This window comes from Triticum urartu, chromosome 4A (assembly GCF_056163025.1).
Source record: "Triticum urartu cultivar PI428250 chromosome 4A, HENAU_Tu73, whole genome shotgun sequence".
Classification (NCBI taxonomy): domain Eukaryota; kingdom Viridiplantae; phylum Streptophyta; class Magnoliopsida; order Poales; family Poaceae; genus Triticum; species Triticum urartu.
The window spans coordinates 414419799-414438626 of record NC_141876.1 but is presented as its reverse complement, the minus strand read 5'-3'; the positions used below and the strand labels follow the sequence as shown (position 1 = coordinate 414438626).

Here is an 18828-nt window from a genome sequence, read left to right as displayed (position 1 = left end):
GATCCAAAGTGATTAGCCACTTGGTTGTTAATCCTGTGATGGTTCCTTCAATTATTTTTTTAACGGTGGAGATGTTCATCAATTTGAAAGAAAAAATGTCACTTTTTTTTTATTTTCAACATCTATGAAGCATCAATCCTCGACCTCGTTCGAACACCCCCCACCTATTTCGAATGATATTTTTTTTCCCAAGGGACCTAGGCGGGATACAAAGCGAGCAAGAAAACACTACTACTATATACTCCTATTTTGGAAAAGTTACAAGGTTAAGAAAATTAATTAGCCGGTATTAATCAGTATATCCAGAACAAGAATGACGTAAATGGTCACAACGGTCCACATAAACTCGTACTATACCACTAAATGATCCATGGAGCTGGACACGCATCCTTCTCCATCTCGTATGCAAGCTTGACCCAACGCCTTGTGTTTGTGTGGCGCGCGGGTGCGCGTGGAGCCGACCTCATGATCGCAAAGCGGAGTCACTCTCACTGTGCTCACTTCATCACCCCCCACATTCTAAAGCGACGCGTCACTTTATTGCCCTCACCTACAAGGGCGCCACAGCGTATCCGATCTTTCAATACCACCACCACCAACATCATGGGGGCGTCAGTCACCGACATCCACCCCTTGGACTACATACCGTACGTGCCTGGCTTGCTCCACTCGTAGTACAGCACTATGTACGCATGAAAGCCAGAACAGAGCACGCCAAAATCGCTCAGAAACAGAGCCTCTTCCGGCACATGGCACCGCCGCCGTGGTCGTGCCCGCGGCCAAACTGGCCGAACGGCGCCTGCGCTTCCCGCCCGGAGTGCGCGAGCAGCTCCGTCACGACGTCCAAGACCAGTTCCTGCAGGATGGCGCGCTCCAGCGCGGCGCCGACGAGGCCGGCCTCCCACCGCTCCTCGCCGGCGCCCTGCCCCCACACCTCGCCCACGCTCTCCACCATCGCGCGGCTCCGCTCTGGGCCCTGGAGGCCCCACCGTCGCCGATGCTGCCAGCCCTGCGCCTCGGCTGCTGACGGCGTCCACCGCGGCATTCCCTCGACGGCCGCCACCGTCGCCGGGTGGTGGTACATGGCCATGGCGTGCAGCTCGTTGCAGTATTGCTTGATCTTGCAGTAGTCCCCTGCATGAACGGCACGAGAAACCACACGTGTTACCGTGAAGCCTGCTGCATATTTTTCACGACAGAAGATAGTGACAACCGACAAATTTGATGTGGCACGTAAACCCCTAAACTTAAGCTTAATTAATCTGGAGAAACTAACACGGTGCCGATCATCAGAGTACGAGTATAAAATGCGTGCACGTATACGTGAATTATATGGAGAACTGTGTATTTGAGCGACAGAGAATCAGAGATAGCACCACGTACCGGAGAAAACAAGTGTTCGGGAGGGTTTCACGATCTTGGATCGTACTATGAGCGCGTCGTTGCCGCAACGGGTAATCTCGGGCTTGCTGTCTGCATCGAGATGTGTGCATGGAGACGACCGCTTCCTGCATGGAAATCTCGGTGAGGTGATGGCGTCCAGCACCGAGTCCGGGCTGGGATACTGCGCCTCGGCCCGCGGCTTCTGCTGTACCGTGGGCGAGCCGTCCATCCACTTGGCGCCCTTGCCTTCCCCTGCCGGAGCTGGCCAGACGTCGGACGCAGCGGCCGACCGCAGCTCGGCAGCCCGCACGGCCGCGATGATCCGCCGCAGTGTCTGGAGGTCGTCGTCGCATTTCTCCAGCGCGCCCAGCAGCTTGCGCCGCTTCTCGGCGGCCATCTCTGGTGGCGGGGGAGGAGGAGGGCGGGTGGGCAGCGGTCGTGGCCGCGGGGTCGTGGCGGGGGAAGCCGGCGCGGACTCCTCCAGTCCCATTAGGCGCGCGACGATAGCTGGCGGCGGCGGCCTGGGGCTGTCACAGCTGGCCCGGCGGTACTCCGGAGCGATCGTCGGGCTCCGAGGCGCTTCGCATGAACGCCGCCGCCGGACAGCTGTCGGCGTCTGCGGCTGCCCTGGGGCCTGCGTCGGTGCCGGCGACGCTGCCGGCTTCTTCATGGGCGGTGGAGACGGGGGCGGTAGGGAGGCTTCCGGCGTGGCGTTCTTGGCGGTGAGGCGCTTCCGGTGGCGATGGTACGGGGAGAGCAGGCGGAGGAGGCCGGCCATGCACCCCACGCTCCGCCGGGGCGCGGTGGCGGCCGTGGAGGAGGCCCGGCGCTGGGCGGACTCCGTCGACTGCATCACGTCTTGACTCGTCAATGTGGAAGGCGAGAGTTGTAGCTACACTACACCCGCGTGCTACGTTAGCGTGGGTGGCATTATAATTGGCGAAGAGGACGCGCGCAATGACAGCGTCACCCCCGGTGCCCACAGCCTCGGCCCTAATAATAGCAAGGGTATTTTAGGCAATTTATCAGCTTGCGCTTTGTTAGAAGAGACGGGACAAAAGCTGAGTACGTACACGAGCTAAACTGCACTCTGCTGCAGTGGTGGAAGCCTAGCTAGCTCGCTAGCTCAGCCACTTTGCTGGGGAGCAGGCGGCAGCATGCAGCTGCTGCGCTGCAGCAAGCAGTGTGTAATTAACCTGACATTAATTTGAACGTCAGGCAAGTACGGTGTGTCACAGAGTGGAGTAGAACTAGCCTAAGTGTGGGGATTAACGAATAATAGTCTGAATGATCATGCATGCATCTCGAGGCGGAGCAGGAAGTTGGCAATGATAATTTCCTGAGCAGGATTTTGGTCGGTGAATTTTGGGGCCGGCGAGTGGTGCTCTGCTCTGCTGGGCAGACGCATCACATGGTAAAAAGGGAGAGTATCGAGTTTTCCAGCATCATGATGAGACATGCAGCTCTGCAATTGTGTTTTTTCTTTCGTTGCTTTAGCTTCAAGTTTACACCTCCGGCCTGTAAATATACTAAAGTCTCAAGATACGACCCAGTGCCCGGCCTGCCTCTGTGGATCAACACCTAAAGCTTCCACAGGACGCGTGCGTGTACAGCAATTTCCTCTTCTTTCTGCTAGTTGCTGCTACAAAAAACAATGGCTTTGGAAGCGTAAGAAATACTATCAAGTTTACTATGTCCACTCTCCTGGGAAATGCATGCGCTGTAAACGACTTCAACCTTACGTTGTTTTACAAACAAATTGACAGCTGTACCTCAATTATGTGTTGTTCCATTTAGGGTTTAGTCTAGTGAGAGAGAGAGAAGGAAAAAGCATGCGGCGGCATGGTTAGCATTCAGTGAGAGTAGCACGGCATCTTATTAAAGAAGCGAGAGGAGAAATGCACAGCACATAGTGTGAGAGTGGGTAGAAAAGCAAAAGAGGCCATGCATGCAGAAGAGAAAAGAAAAGAAAAGGCTCCCGCTCCATCGATCCGTCCATCACTACGAGGTCGAGGTCGAACGGATCCTAAGCTCTTTTGTACCTTGGGAGACACCACCACGTGGCGCCACACTGGCACCCTGTGCGCACGCAGTAGCTCTATGCACAAGTGTAGTCTACACACACACACCAGTCTACTACTACCGCTGTGCCAGCACTAGTAGTACGAGTGCTACTCACTCATTCCTCTGTGCCCGCCTCGTCTTTCTCTCACGTGGTGCCGCAGCGGCAGCGCTTCTGAAATCTGAATGCTCACTTGAAACTGATGAATGGAAAAGGTCCGTGGGGATCTTTCTTGATAAATTAATATCGAGCCGATCGAAGCTACGAGTAGTGCAGTAGGAGTAGTAGACAGCAAACAGCAAACAGCAACAGTAGCACCGCGCGCGGGCCGGTCGACGCGATGTGCTCGGCGGCGCTCGCGCGGCAGGTAGGAGTACGTACGCCTACGGCCACGGGATCCCGCGCGCCTACTCGCATCGTTTTGCGCCGCGGCCGGTGGCGCGGGGACGGGCATGAATACCTTCGGGGCTAGTGCCGACCGTGAATACCTTCGAAAACTGCAGCGTCTTGTCTGGTGGCGAGCGTGCCGACCGGCCGCTCTGCCTCTGCCCGTGCCGTGCATGCATAGAGCCACCGCTGTCCGCTAGCGTTCCGTGGTAAGGCTGATTGTAACGGAGAGTATTATATATTAGTATCATGCATATGTGTGAGAATTTAGAATTAACTTCCAGACCCTTCTATGTATATTTGTCAACCCTAGGATCATTGTTGACAACACAGTGAGATGATATCATTGCACAATATATAAAAGGTATTACAATTTTAAATATATCTTGCCACAAGGCATACCTAGATAAATGTCTCATGACACTTATTACATTCAGAAAAACAGCGGAAAGTACAATGTGTAGCGACTTCATCTCAGCCACAGGCAGTCGATGTAGTCCACGTGACCTCACTCCTACGGATCGCCATAGTAATCATAGTCATCACCTTCATCTCCATGCAACTCTGTTGCCAACAAAATTATTGCCATGAGTACATTACGTACTCAACATGCCTCCCTCGGGGAAGGACCTAATAGCTACATGTGGCTTCAAAGGAAGTCTGTATGGCTCATTTGCGTAAAGCTAATATTGTTTAATAAATAAAGTAGTTGGATGGAAGCAGTTTTAGATGAAAACATGTTTTATCTTCAGAACAACTTTCATTAAGTGAGGATCCTCGATCAACTCACGTCCTTCATAGGTTTCAAGAATAGGAGCAAAGAGGGAATAAGCAAGACAGATCTTGTACGTCTAAGAAAGATTCATGTGTTGTCCATGACCGTGGACACGGCTATTCGAATAGTTTTACACTCTGCAGAGGTCGTACACTTTACCCACACGACACAATCTCGTCTTGATGCCACCAGTGGCCGCTGGTATAGTACACCATTTGGTATACCGGCAGGGAGACTGTGATGAGGTCTTTGGACTAGATCCCCCAAAGATGTGACATGCCCACCGGGTCTGGCGCACGGAACTGAGAGTACGTCCTCAAACCGGCCCCCCCATCTGTGCCGAGGATACTCCTCGCAAGGCAGCTATCCCATCTGCGGTACGGCAACATCGACACCTAAGGCTGACTAGCTTACTTGACCAAGCCAGTGCCCATATAGCATGTGGCTGTACTGTTATCACAATCTTCAAATCCAAGACTTATTAGGCCTTATGCGGCACGGACGACTGCTTTCCCCCTTCAACTCGTGAAGGGCGGCCAATCGCTCCTTCAATTCTTGATTCAGCTGTCGCCCATGCCAGTATTCAGATGGTAAGTTTCACCCAGAGTAGAAGAGGATAGAGAAAGTCAACAAGGCCAACTGGCCTAGCTCAGCGTTAAGTTTCAACTGTCAATGACTCAGAGTTCATTCAACAAGCCACCTATAGGGTGATAAGCATGGCTAAGCACTTTTACTCTACCGGAATTATATACTTCTACTTAGGTGTCAAACGAATAGGCGACAAGCGGTTCAAGGTAATGTGTCAATCGACACGCTAGCTACAAGAATTAAAATGGCATGCATATAGTAACCATAAAACACAATGCAATTTTGTAAAACATAGGATAAGTATGATCAAAGAAGGAGGCATGCCTTCGTTGTTGAGTCCTTCTTCGGTAACCTGTTTCTGTCCATGTACAACATCGTCGTCACTCCCTACTCGTCGTAACGATAGCAAAAGACAAACAATAAATACTAAAACAAAAGTAATCCAAATAACATCCAAAACAAATTAAGGGTGGATGGATAGCAAGATATTGATCAGATGGAGATTCCAAAAGGAGATAACATTACTGGAAGGTAAGTAGAGGACTCGATGAATTGACAGGGTTTAGGTTGATGATGGATAATCAAGGCTTGCCAACAATACTAATGTTCTAATACGAACTATGGTACTAACCACTAGTAGTACCCACTACACATCTCACCTAACTATAAAACAAAAGCAATGGCATCAGCACACATGATAATGAAGTGTCCTTTGCATACTACACAATCATAACCATGGCATGATAAAGATAAAACTTAACCATAATAAATATTTAGATAGAATCTAAATATTTACAATGGTTATTGGCAAGCAAATATAAACAACAACTATAATAACTCAAAAGCAAGTATTCTATATGACAACCAAACCAACATTATAAGCCATACTAGTTAAGCACTCAAACATCAATCATAACAACTATAGCAAGCATTTCTATAATAAAAGACAAACCAATACTATGGTAGAAACTAATTAAACAACTTAATATAATAACACACATCTCACACAAGGCATGTGAGTATAGGATCATACAAATGTCTTAAGTAATAACACAAGCATCACAAAGAAAAGTTATCAAGAGAAGATACTAAATTAGGACATGCTCTTAATAATAAAGAACAACTAATACTAATGACCACCAGCAACAATATTATCACCACATGCTTGCAATAATAAAGTACGATACACACACTGAGTGTGTGATCAAAGCACAACTCTACTGACATGACATATGACTCATCCTAAGTATAAGAGTCATAGCAACAAGTATTAAAACACTCATAAGACTAAGATGTAATGAAGTTAAACATCTATAAGAAAGAACTAAACTAAGCAACCATAACACACGCAACACCATAAGACATGAAAGATTACTTGCATGAAAGATGTCTAGGCATATCATAATGCAATAGAAAGGTAAACAAAACATATCAAATGCTAGGCATACAACAATGCAATAACCAGATAAACTAATATGATGTGTAAACATGGATGGTCATCACACGAGATACCACACTACGATACCAATACAATACAATGCAACACCCAACTTAGTTTATATCGACTACATAAATAGAAAGCATGGAAATAGGACACAACTCTATGAGACTAGTTGACACGCATGAACATGGAAGCATGAAAGTAGCACACAACAATTGTTGTTTATAACATGCAAACACATGGACACATCATACTAAGCATGTAGGCAATTTAAACAACTAAATCATGCCATCAACAATATCAAGAAATATACTATACTAGAATGAGTAACAAGATGGCAAGAATTCCTATGTTGTACAACCTACACTTGCAACTGCATAGTGGACAACTAGGCATGATCTAATACATGAATACATACACACACACACACACACACACTCTATGCCATCTAGTTATACAATCACAATATCATGGCACGATATTGAAGCAAGAATCCTACTTAATTAAAATATATGAGATCATAAACTACTAACATGTGCTTCTACCAAGCAAATATTAACCATATGATTGGTCATACAATATAAAATAGCAATGATATACACATATACAATCAAAACATGAGTAGGACTTTGAGCAAGTGCTAACATGGCATGGTAATAAACTAAGGTAAATGGACACACATGATAGTTACCAAGATGAAATAAACTAAATTCTATTTTACAAGAATAAATTATATATATAGCAATACAAAACTAAATGATTTCATGAGCAACTATCCATGCAATCTTGTATAACACACATGTATAAAATAAAAGGAACAACTAGCCAATAATATTCTATGCTATGAACTACAATGTACTCATATCCAAACAATAAGGCATGTCATTTGACATCTAGCATAAAGAATACTATGCAACAACACGTACTAAAAATATATAAACATCTTTCATAGACATGGCATATTTGCAAACAAAACAAACGTGCGGCATGGACGAAAATGAATATATAATCAATATCTAACATATATTCATTCTAAAAAAATGAAATAATCAAGACATTAGGTATTGCATAATCACAAAGAGGTTACAGTAATTCTACATAATCCTACGCATGGTAATAATTTGCAAAAACATGTACATTTGCATATCATAACTATATACCACAAGAAAGAAAAATATCAACATGAAATAACACGTTGATCAATTTTTTTGAATAACTATAATCGGTGAAAGAAATAAATCTAACAAGTCCTACGTCGCACTAAAATTATAAGACGATTAACATACACTCGTAGGCATATCACGAACATAATAAAATAACATACTAACAAGAAAAGTTGACCGATCAAATACTCCACATGGTAGTAATACATAAGAACTAATACAAAGGTGTATCTCACTACTACATGATGCACGGAATTATCTACACAAAATCATATAGAACTATATTAAAAACTAGTGTTACACTTAACAAGAATGACTAGATAAAACCTAAACTAAAATCAATTGACCCAACAAGCAAGATTATTCTACCAACGGGCTTCTATGGCCATAGAGAATATTTCCTCTATTAGGAACAAAGTCATACGATGAATAAAAACTGAAGAAATATGTGGATGCCGTTGGATGGACTCCGATTCATGGATATGGCGTGGTTGACGCGGCCAATAAGAGAAATAGGTCGAACCAGGATGTCAAGGAGATAGATTGAACATGGTTTAGTGCATGTGCAAAAGTAATTGGACAGAAACTCACCGAGCGCGACGAATCGATCCGACAAACTCGATGAACAGTGTAGACGAACATGCTGAATTCTTCGCATGTAGTTGACGAAACGCGTTCTTTCTTCTCTGAATGGATTCGTGGTGTGGAGATGAACCATAGGGCGCAAGGGTGCTAACGGAGATAGTCTACGTCACCGGGAACGAGCACCGGTGTCCATGGAGTACCATTTTTTCGAGAGAGAGTTTCTGTAGAGAAAGAGAAGGGAGAGGTAGGAGTTTTTGCGGGGTGGAAGAGGAGGTGGAGGCGCACCTATATGTACTAGCCGGTCCGGAAACGATGGGGAGTTGAAGGGAATTAGAGAGGAGGTTTCTTCATGGAAAAGTCAAGAAGAGGGAATTAAGGAGGAGGGCATGAGGCAAAATGCTTGCCTGTTGGTCGTTTCTCTTCCTATATGTTTTCTCACATGTACTTACAAAGAAGAGAGAGAGGAGACGCTCGCTCACTCGGAGGGATGGGCTGGCCCATGAGCTGGAACAGGAAGAGAAAAATGGAGAGAGACAGAGGTTGGCTGCGGCCCATCATATAGAATTAAAACAAATGGGCTTTCCCATTCGGGTGAGACAAAACGAATGAATTTGAGAAAGAGAAAGAAAAACAGATTGGCTAGGCCATTCAGTTTTGATGGAAAAGTAACGTAGGTTGCATGCCCTGGGAAGAGAGAAATATGTTGGATCAAGGGAATTTGGCCTAGAGTTTGAAAGAAGAAAAATGATTTTCCTCTTTAGGAAAATCTAGAGAAGAAAAGGAAACTCGAACAAATATCAAAAGCACCGAAGAAAATTCAAAGGTGCATATTAATATGCCCAAGACAAGAAAATAATATCCAAGTAAAAGAAAAGAACTAAACACAAATTTTAATTTAGGTTCACATTAGTTCAAATTAAATCCATTAAATTATAAAATTCCAATTTAAGCTTGGTTAACAAATAAAACAAATGAAATTTTCTCGCCCTGATTTTTGGAAAACTTTTTCTTAAAAAAAAAACAAACATTCCGAGAATCGGGATGTTACAATATGATACTAATGTGTGATATTACCTCCCTAATGCATAGTACGGAGTATCATATATTAGTATCATGTAGTATTTTATTTATTGTCATGCATGACACAAAGTAGCATAACATTTATTATGATACGATATGATACTACATTCTCTCTTTCTTCATTTAATACTATGTCACTTCATCAAAATTGCCTAGTTGGCATGCATGATACTAGCTATGATACTACCATTACGACCAGCCAACGGCCCGGCTAGCGGAGCAGACATGCATGTCGGGGCGATCGAGCTCAGCAGCCAGTCTAAATGATGCCCGCGCTTCGTAATCAGTGAAGCTGGTTCTAACAGTTGTCTGAGAGCTGGGCGTCTCGAACCCTCCACAAACCCTCGGCGGGTGGTCCAGTCACTGACCAACAAAAAGAAAAAATCTAGAAAGACGCCTCAAACCAGACTATAACAACCGGCCTGACCGACATCCTTCATATCCAGCCCAAATCTGCAGCGGATATAAGTTGCCTGGGCGCGCCCGCCACGTCAGATCCGGTCAACGCTGACCCATCCGACCACACATGTATTCGTCCCCTCCGCCTCCCGGACCAAATCCTAGCCACTTCATTTCAGTCCATTCACACTCCATTCCGACCCTCAAACTCCCGTTCGACAATCGCCAGCCTTCCCCGGCATGGCGGGCAGGCGATGTGACTCCGACCAGTACGGGTCTGTTGACAGTGGTGTCATCCCGTGCGGGTTAGAGGAGGCAATGGTCGTCCGCATTGCCTTCCGCCGCTCCCAAGAGGACTGCGTCCGACCGACAGTGGGATCTGTCCGTTGCGAGTCCATTACATCGGCGCATCGGGCGTTCAGATCCTTCGAGGCTAGATCAGAGCGGCCATCTCGGGAACCTTCCAATCTCCCTTTCCCCATCACTGGTCCGCCGGAGTATGAGTGCTACAGGGACTGATGTGTCCGCCGTGGGAAGGAGAGGATGAGGGTGGCCGAGGCCCGCCTCGCTACCGACATAGCAGCGACGAATGTGGCGACGCGCGCTGCCATAGAGGAGGAAGCCATTCGCGCCTGCATCTTAGAGAAGCGACAACGGAGGAACATGCGTACCCTCGCCCTAGAGTAGAATCGGGTTGGTTGTGCCATGGTCGGGCCGTCCCGCAAGGAGGAGGAGGGAAGCGACAGGCCGGACAGCTCCAACGAAGAGCACATCCGGCTTGATCCATACTGTGTTTTCGACTGCTACTTCTGCAAGAAGGAAGACAAGGGCGTCGGGAAGGGCAAGGGCAGTCATGGATGATATTCTCCATAGCTAGTATGTAGGTAGAACATGTCAAATTTTGGTAGTCCGGTGGCAATGTCCTGATGTACTAGTCTACTGGTCAGATGATGTGTGTTGCTTCGTTTACGTTTACGTTGCGTGGCTTTGTATGGATTTGAGGTATGCTAAGTAAGGTGTCCGATTGTGAGAAAAAATTGAAGTGTGACCGGTCAGTGCCTGTGGACGTTGATGGCTCGAGAATTTGCAATGTTTTTCATAGTGATTTCCATTTGGTTTCATTGGAATTTTGTTATTCTTCCAATATTTCTGATGCTAATCCAACAAAAGAGAGAAAAATCTACTTTGTCCTTTGGATGGTAGGAAATATCATATTTGGAAGGAAACCAAAGAAGATTGCTGCAAATCAAGCCACACCAAAGTGAAAGACGACGTTCCATAAAACCGCACATGCTCGTTTGAGCGGTCGTTTGAAGTGCCCACAGCCCCTCCTTGTTTATAAAAACAACTTTTGTGGAGGGGCCACGAGGAGAGGCGAACCCTAGCCACCGCCACACCATCCAGAATAAGAGAAGAGAGGATCGGGAGAACTCAATAAGATCATTGTAGTTTTTGGTCCTTTCATCTCCATCATCATCTCCTTCATTATTGTAAGAGGGATTGGAAATTGTAATCTCTACTCCATCTCATCTGAGATCAAGACTATTTGAGCACCAATTCATTTCATTGTGGATCCCCTCAATATTATCTATATGGTTTTCTTGGTTTCTCTCTCTGTTGTGATTGATTCCCCTCTTATGATGTGTGAGTAATTACCCTAGGTGTGGGAGATGTAGGTAAGTGGTAGGATTGATATGTGCCTATCCTATATGTCATCATCTGAATTTGTAGTAGTATGATCTATTTAGTATTCTGTTATACTGTGGTGAACTCTATGCGTGTTGTCCAATATAACGGCCCACGCAACATGATCTCAAGAACTACATAGGTAACACATATTGTTTACGAACTCTGTGGCCCCTGACGTGACATGTGGAGATATCTATGAGAACCAAAGACAATATGAGATAACGGTTGTCCATTGAACATAATGCTTGGTTCCGGTCTTATGACCTTAATTGTGGAAACCATCACTCTATGGCAACGGAGAAGCATGACCATAGAATGAAATGTAACCCCTAGTGGAGGAGTTCCATAAATCTTGGGAGAACCGCCTACAGAAAGTTTATATCAAATACTATGAGTACAATACAAGGTAACTGGTATTACCGTCACACTCGCACAATTCATATATTTTTACCATGAACCTCGGCTCAACGCCACCATCATCACGTCAACTAGGGTAATGCTGTTTAGACGTAGCATAGTCACCTTTTTGGCCATCTTGGCTAAGGCGAAAGAGACTTCTTGCGATCAGCTCCTCAGGCTCCAGGGGTACCTTTTCTTAGGCGGAGTAGGAGTAAAAGGACGATCAAGCCAGCCCGAGGAGGATAGTCGGGTGGCACATCGAGAAGATACAACCACTTTTCCTGCCAGTTCTTGTTAATCTCCTCGAAGGTGCCCTCTAGGTACCCTGTATTGGACACGCTACTAATGAAGGTGTTACTATAGTCGAGCAACACACCGCCTTTGTTCCGAGGTTGGACGCAGAAATATTTGTGCCACAAGCCGAAGTGCGGCTGGTAGATTAGGAAGGCTTTGCATAGCATAACACAACACGCTATGTGGAGGATAGAATTTGAAGAAAGATGATGGAGCTGGAAACAATAAAAATGGAGAAGGCTCGACAAGAAGGGCTGGCTTGGAAAACCTAAGACCCGGACGAGGAAGGGTATAAAACATAACCGTTCAGTCCCTTGGGGTTAGGGATGGACTCCTGGAGGGTATCCTGACCAACGCTACGAGGACAGGATGCGCGTATGTTACCTCCAGTGGCGGAAGATAGCCGGCATTAGCAAGCTGGTCTAGTTGACCCTGCGATAATGTACAAATCTTCCATCCCCCTTTAGGGACGACCACCGCTCGGGATGACAAGCGAGTGGCTTGGCCCCCGGAGGCAGACTGCTTCTACTCGTGCCCGTCGGCCATTTGAGGTAGCGGAATTGTGCATCAGCAGGTGTACGGGTTTCACGAAGAGGCATGGATGCGAGAGCTTGATGAGGAAGACGAAGGAAGAAGCGAAAATGGGTGTGTAAATCCCCACCCCCTTTGCTCCTTCTCGCCTTTTATAAGTGGGGCATAACATGAAACGACGGTGGGTTAATCACACCATGTGGCGGTAAATCCTCCCCACTTCCACACACATTGTGGTCGATCACATGCGGGGATCGACGAGGAGGTCGTTAATTACCATGCACATCAATATGCACAATCCCCTTCTCATGGGACATCACGAGGTGGGCCCTTGATACGTCTCCAATGTATCTACTTTTCCAAACACTTTTACCCTTGTTTTGGACTCTAACTTGCATGATTTGAATGGAACTAACCCGGACTGACGCTGTTTTCAGCAGAATTGCCATGGTGTTATTTTTGTGCAGAAATAAAAGTTCTCGGAATGACCTGAAAATCGACGGAGAATATTTTTGGAATATATAAAAAATACTGGCGGAAGAATCCACGTCATGGGGCCCACCCATGTCCACGAGGGTGGGGGGTGCGCCTACCCCCTGGGCGCGCCCCCTGCCTCGTGGGCCCCCTGACGCTCCATCGACCTCAACTCCAACTCCATATATTCACTTTTGGGGAGAAAAAAACCAGAGAGAAGGATTCGTCGCTTTTACGATACGGAGCCGCCGCCAAGCCCTAATCTCTCTCGGGAGGGCTGACCTGGAGTCCGTTCGGGGCTCCGGAGAGGGGAGTCCGTCGCCATCATCATCCTTAACCTTCCTCCATCACCAATTTCATGATGCTCACCGCCGTGCGTGAGTAATTCCATCAAAGGCTTGCTGGACGGTGATGGGTTGGATGAGATTTATCATGTAATCGAGATAGTTTTGTTAGCGTTTGATCCCTAGTATCCATTATGTTCTGAGATTGATGTTGCTATGACTTTGCTATGCTTAATGCTTGTCACTAGGGCCCGAGTGCCATGATTTCAGATCTGAACCTATTATGTTTTCATGAATATATGTGAGTTCTTGATCCTATCTTGCAAGTCTATAGTCACCTATTATGTGTTATGATCCGTTAACCCCGAAGTGACAATAATCAGGATACTTACGGGTGATGACCGTAGTTTGAGGAGTTCATGTATTCACTAAGTGTTAATGCTTTGGTCTGGTACTCTATTAAAAGGAGGCCTTAATATCCCTTAGTTTCCAATAGGAACCCGCTGCCATGGGAGGGTAGGAGAAAAGATGTCATGCAAGTTCTTTTCCATAAGCACATATGACTATATTTGGAATACATGCCTACATTACATTGATGAACTGGAGCTAGTTCTGTGTCACCCTATGTTATAACTATTGCATGAGGAATCACATCCAACATAATTATCCATCACCGATCCATTGCCTACGAGCTTTTCACATACTGTTCTTCGCTTATTTACTTTTCCGTTTCTACTGTTACAATCACTATAAAACCAAAACTGCTACCGTTACTTTTGCCACTGTTACCATTACTATCATATTACTTTGTTACTAAATACTTTGCTGTAGATATTAAGTTTCCAGGTGTGGTTGAATTGAAAACTCAGCTGCTAATACTTGAGAATATTCTTTGGCTCTCCTTGTGTCGAATCAATAAATTTGGGTTGAATACTCTACCCTCGAATACTGTTGCGATCCCCTATACTTGTGGGTTATCAAGACTATTTTCTAGCACCATTGACGGGGAGCATAGCTCTATTCTTTGAGTCACTTGGGATTTATATTTGCTGATCACTATGAAAAACTTAAAAGATAAAAGAACCAAGATTTTTCCCTCAACTACAAGGGGAGGTAAGGAACTGCCATCTAGCTCTGCACTTGATTCACCTTCTGTTTTGAGTAAACTTGCGACACCTACTCGTGCTATTCATTCTGATATGTCGCATGTTATTGATGATGCGACTTCTACTTTGCATTATGCTTATGATGAAACTACTTCTATGCTTGATACTACTGTGCCACTAGGTGAATTTCTTGATGAACAACTTTCTAGGGCTAGAGAGAATGAAATTATTGAAACTGATAATATTGATGAAAGTGATGATGAAGATTCTCCCCCTAGATATGAATTGCCTGTTGTGCTTGAGGGTTATGTTATGGATGAAGAAACTGCTAGAGACTTCTTAGCTTGCAATGATAGATCTTATCTTAAGAAATTATTAGCTAAGCTTAAAAAAAGTCTTTGAATGCTAGAATGAAACATGACCCTGCTTTTGCTACTTCACCTATCTTTATTACTGATAAGGATTATGATTTCTCTGTCGAACCTGAGTTATTACTTTGGTTGAATCTGATCCTTTTTATGGCTATGAATCTGAAACTTTTGTGGCACATCTTACTAAATTAAATGATATAGCCACCTTGTTTACTCATGATGAGAAAACTTGCTATTACTTCATCATTAAGTTGTTTCCATTATCATTAAAGGGTGATGCTAAAACATGGTTTAATTCTCTTGATCCTGGTTGTGTGCGTAGTCCCCAGGATATGATTTATTACTTCTCTGCTAAATATTTCCCCGCTCATAAGAAACAAGCTTCCTTGAGGGAAATATATAGTTTTGTGCAAATTGAAGAAGAGAGTTTCCCACAATCTTGGGGGAGGCTTCTCCAATTACTTAATGCTTTGCCTGATCATCCTCTCCAGAAAAATGAAATACTTGATATGTTTTATAATGGACTAACCGATGCTTCCAGAGACTACCTGGATAGTTGTGCTGGTTCTGTTTTCAGGGAAAGAACACCGGATGAAGCTGAAATTCTATTGAATAATATGTTGAGTAATGAAAATGATTGGACACTTCTTGAACCAACTCCTAAGCCAACTCCAAATAAAAGGGGTATTCTATTTCTCAGTCCTGAAGATATGCAAGAGGCAAAGAAATCTATGAAAGAAAAAGGTGTTAAAGCTGAAGATCTTAAGAATTTACCACCTATTGAAGAAATACATGGTCTTGATAACCCGACACAGGTAGTAAAGGTAAATTCTCTCTATAGATTTGATGAAGGTGATATTCCTCGTTATAAGTCTGCTAGACAATGCTTAGATGAGTTTGATAATTTTATTGTTAAACAAGAAAACTTCAATGCTTATGTTGATAGACAATTGAATCGCAATGCTGATATGCTTGAGCACTTGAGTGATTATATGTCTAGAGTTAAAGGTGAACTTAAACTTATTATTAAACATGCTTCTATGGTTACCACTCAAGTAGAACAAGTACTTAAGGCTCAGAATGATTTGCTCAATGAATTAAATAATAAGAAAAATGATAATGTTGTTAGAGTTATGACTAGAGAGGGTAAAATGACCCAGGAACCTTTGTATCCTGAGGGCCATCCTAAGAGAATTGAGCAAGATTCTCATAGAACTAATGTTGATGCACCTAGTTCTTCTAAGAAGAAGAAAAAGAAAAATGATGGGACTTTGCATGCTTCTAGTGAACCTGTTGTTGACACACCTGAGAATCCCAATGATATTTCTATTTCTGATGCTGAAACACAATCTGGTAATGAACATGAACCTAGTGATAATGTTAATGATGATGTTCATGTTGATGCTCAACCTAGCAATGACAATGATGTAGAGATTGAACCTACTGTTGATCTTGATAACCCACAATCAAAGAATCAACGTTATGATAAGAGAGACTTTGTTGCTAGGAAGCACGGTAAAGAAAGAGAACCATGGGTTCAGAAACCCATGCCTTTTCCTCCTAAACCATCCAAGAAAAATGATGATGAGGATTTTGAGCGCTTTGCTGAAAAGATTAGACCTATCTTTTTGTGTATGCATTTGACTGATATGCTTAAAATGAACCCTTATTCTAAGTACATGAAGGATATTGTTACTAATAAAAGAAAGATACCGGAAGCTGAAATTTCCACCATGCTTGCTAATTATACTTTTAAGGGTGGAATACAAAAGAAACTTGGAGATCCAGGAGTACCAACTATACCATGCTCCGTTAAAAGAAACGATGTTAAAACTGCTTTATGTGATATTGGAGCTGGTTTTAGTGTTATGCCTCTCTCTGTATATCATAGACTTGATTTGAATAAGTTGACACCTACTGATATATCTTTGCAAATGGCTGATAAATCAACTGCTATGCCTGTCGGTATTTGTGAGGATGTGCCTGTTGTGGTTGCAAACGTTACTATTTTAACAGACTTTTTTATTCTTGATATTCCCGAGGATGATAGTATGTCGATTATCCTTGGTAAACCCTTTTTGAATACTGCAGGGGCTGTTATTGATTGCAACAAAGACAATGCCACTTTTCATGTTAATGGTAATGAGCATACGTTACACTTTCCGAGGAAACAACCTCAAGTCCATAGTATCAATTCTATTGGAAAAATTCCAACAATCACTATTGGAGGCTTTGAATTTCCTCTTCCTACTTTCAAGAAGAAATATGATACTCTTATTGTTGGGAATATGCATATCCCCATTGAGGTAACCTAGTGTTATTTGAAATTTCTCCGGTTTCATGCAATTCGGGATGAGTTTGTTAACAAGACTTGATCAACCTTGTTAGTGGATTCCTTTTGATGAGCATGAGATGGATGAAGTTAGAAAGCACAACTTTCTGTACCCTCTTTTTACTTTCTGTTATTTAGTTTAAATAAAGTAAAAATAGTATTTTTTGTCCGTTTATCTGAATTATCCTTGCAATAAAAAATAGGGACATTTACATCTATGCCCTTAACTCGAACCCACTACTCAGTTTTGCCCCTAATTTTTAGGTATGCTCAGTTTTGCCCCTCCGCCGTTAGTTTCACTTATAGAAATGCCCTTCTCTGCCGTTACCGTCCGGTCAAAGGTCTTTGACCGTCCTGAAAAAATAGCAAAAAAAATCAAAAAATATGAAATTTGGTGGGATCGAAGATAGTCATGTCCGCAAGGCGCGTGCACATTTTCATGCCGTTCGGACACTCCGGGAGCTCGTGTCAAAGGAAAACATAAATTTTGTACGCATGCGAGCAGTAAATTCAAAAAAATAGAAAAAAAATCAAAAAAATATGAAATTTCGTGGGACTCAAGATATTCAGGTGCGCAAGATGTGTGCACGTTTTTGTTGTGTTTGGACATTGTAGGAGCTCGTGGAGAAAAAAAACAAATTTTAGCTCAAAAAAACTTTGAAAAAATGCACTATTTTGTTTTTTTCTCTAGAGCGCCCCGTACGTCATTTGATCACCAAAACTTGCAAGCACTTTGTGCACTCAAGCCTCTTTGACGCCAAATAAATTCAAATTTTTTTTGAATTTTTTTGCTATTTTTTCGAATTTACTGTTCATAGGCATAAATTATTTTTGTTTTCCTTTGCCACGAGCTCCCGGAGTGTCCAACCAACACAAAAATGTGCACGCGCCTTGCGGACATGACTATCTTCGATCCCACCAAATTTCATATTTTTTTGATTTTTTTTGCTATTTTTTTCTGGATGGTCAAAGTACTTTGACCGGACGGTAACGGCGCAAAAGGGCATTTCTATAAGTGACACTAACGGCGGAGGGGCAAAACTGAGCATACCTGAAAATTAGGGGCAAAACTGAGTAGTGGGTTCGAGTTAGGGGCAGAACTGGAATTGGCCCTAAAAAATACCCTGAAAATAAAAGTTCTCCAAATGCCCTGAAAATGAAATATGATTTTTTCGAGACTATTTAAGAATTATTGGCACTGAGAACACATCAGCGGGACCCACCACGTGCCCACGAGGGTGGAGGGCGTGCCCACCCCCTGGGCGCGGCCCCTACCTTGTGGACCCCACGTGGGTCCCCTCCACTTATCCTTGCACCCACACACTTCATCTTGCTCCAGAAAAAATCACCCACCAGCTCAAACCCGTGTTCTAGCTCATCTTGCTGCCATTTTCGAAATGCTTGCTCAAAGCTCCATTCACAAAACTGCTTTGGGGGATTGTTCTTCGGTATGTGACTCCTCCAATGGTCCAATTAGTTTTTGTT

At 44.0% G+C, this 18828-nt stretch overlaps 1 protein-coding gene across 1 annotated transcript; it reads right to left on the bottom strand.

Moving 5' to 3' along the window:
* Positions 1 to 266: 266 nt before the first annotated feature.
* On the bottom strand, positions 267 to 2311 carry LOC125553893 (uncharacterized). Its single transcript, XM_048717544.2, has 2 exons — positions 1384 to 2311; positions 267 to 1134 (listed from the first exon to the last, which is right to left on the bottom strand). Exons 1-2 carry the CDS (start codon positions 2234 to 2236, stop codon positions 725 to 727), a joined length of 1263 nt encoding a protein of 420 aa, XP_048573501.2. The 5' UTR covers positions 2237 to 2311; the 3' UTR covers positions 267 to 724.
* Positions 2312 to 18828: the final 16517 nt, after the last annotated feature.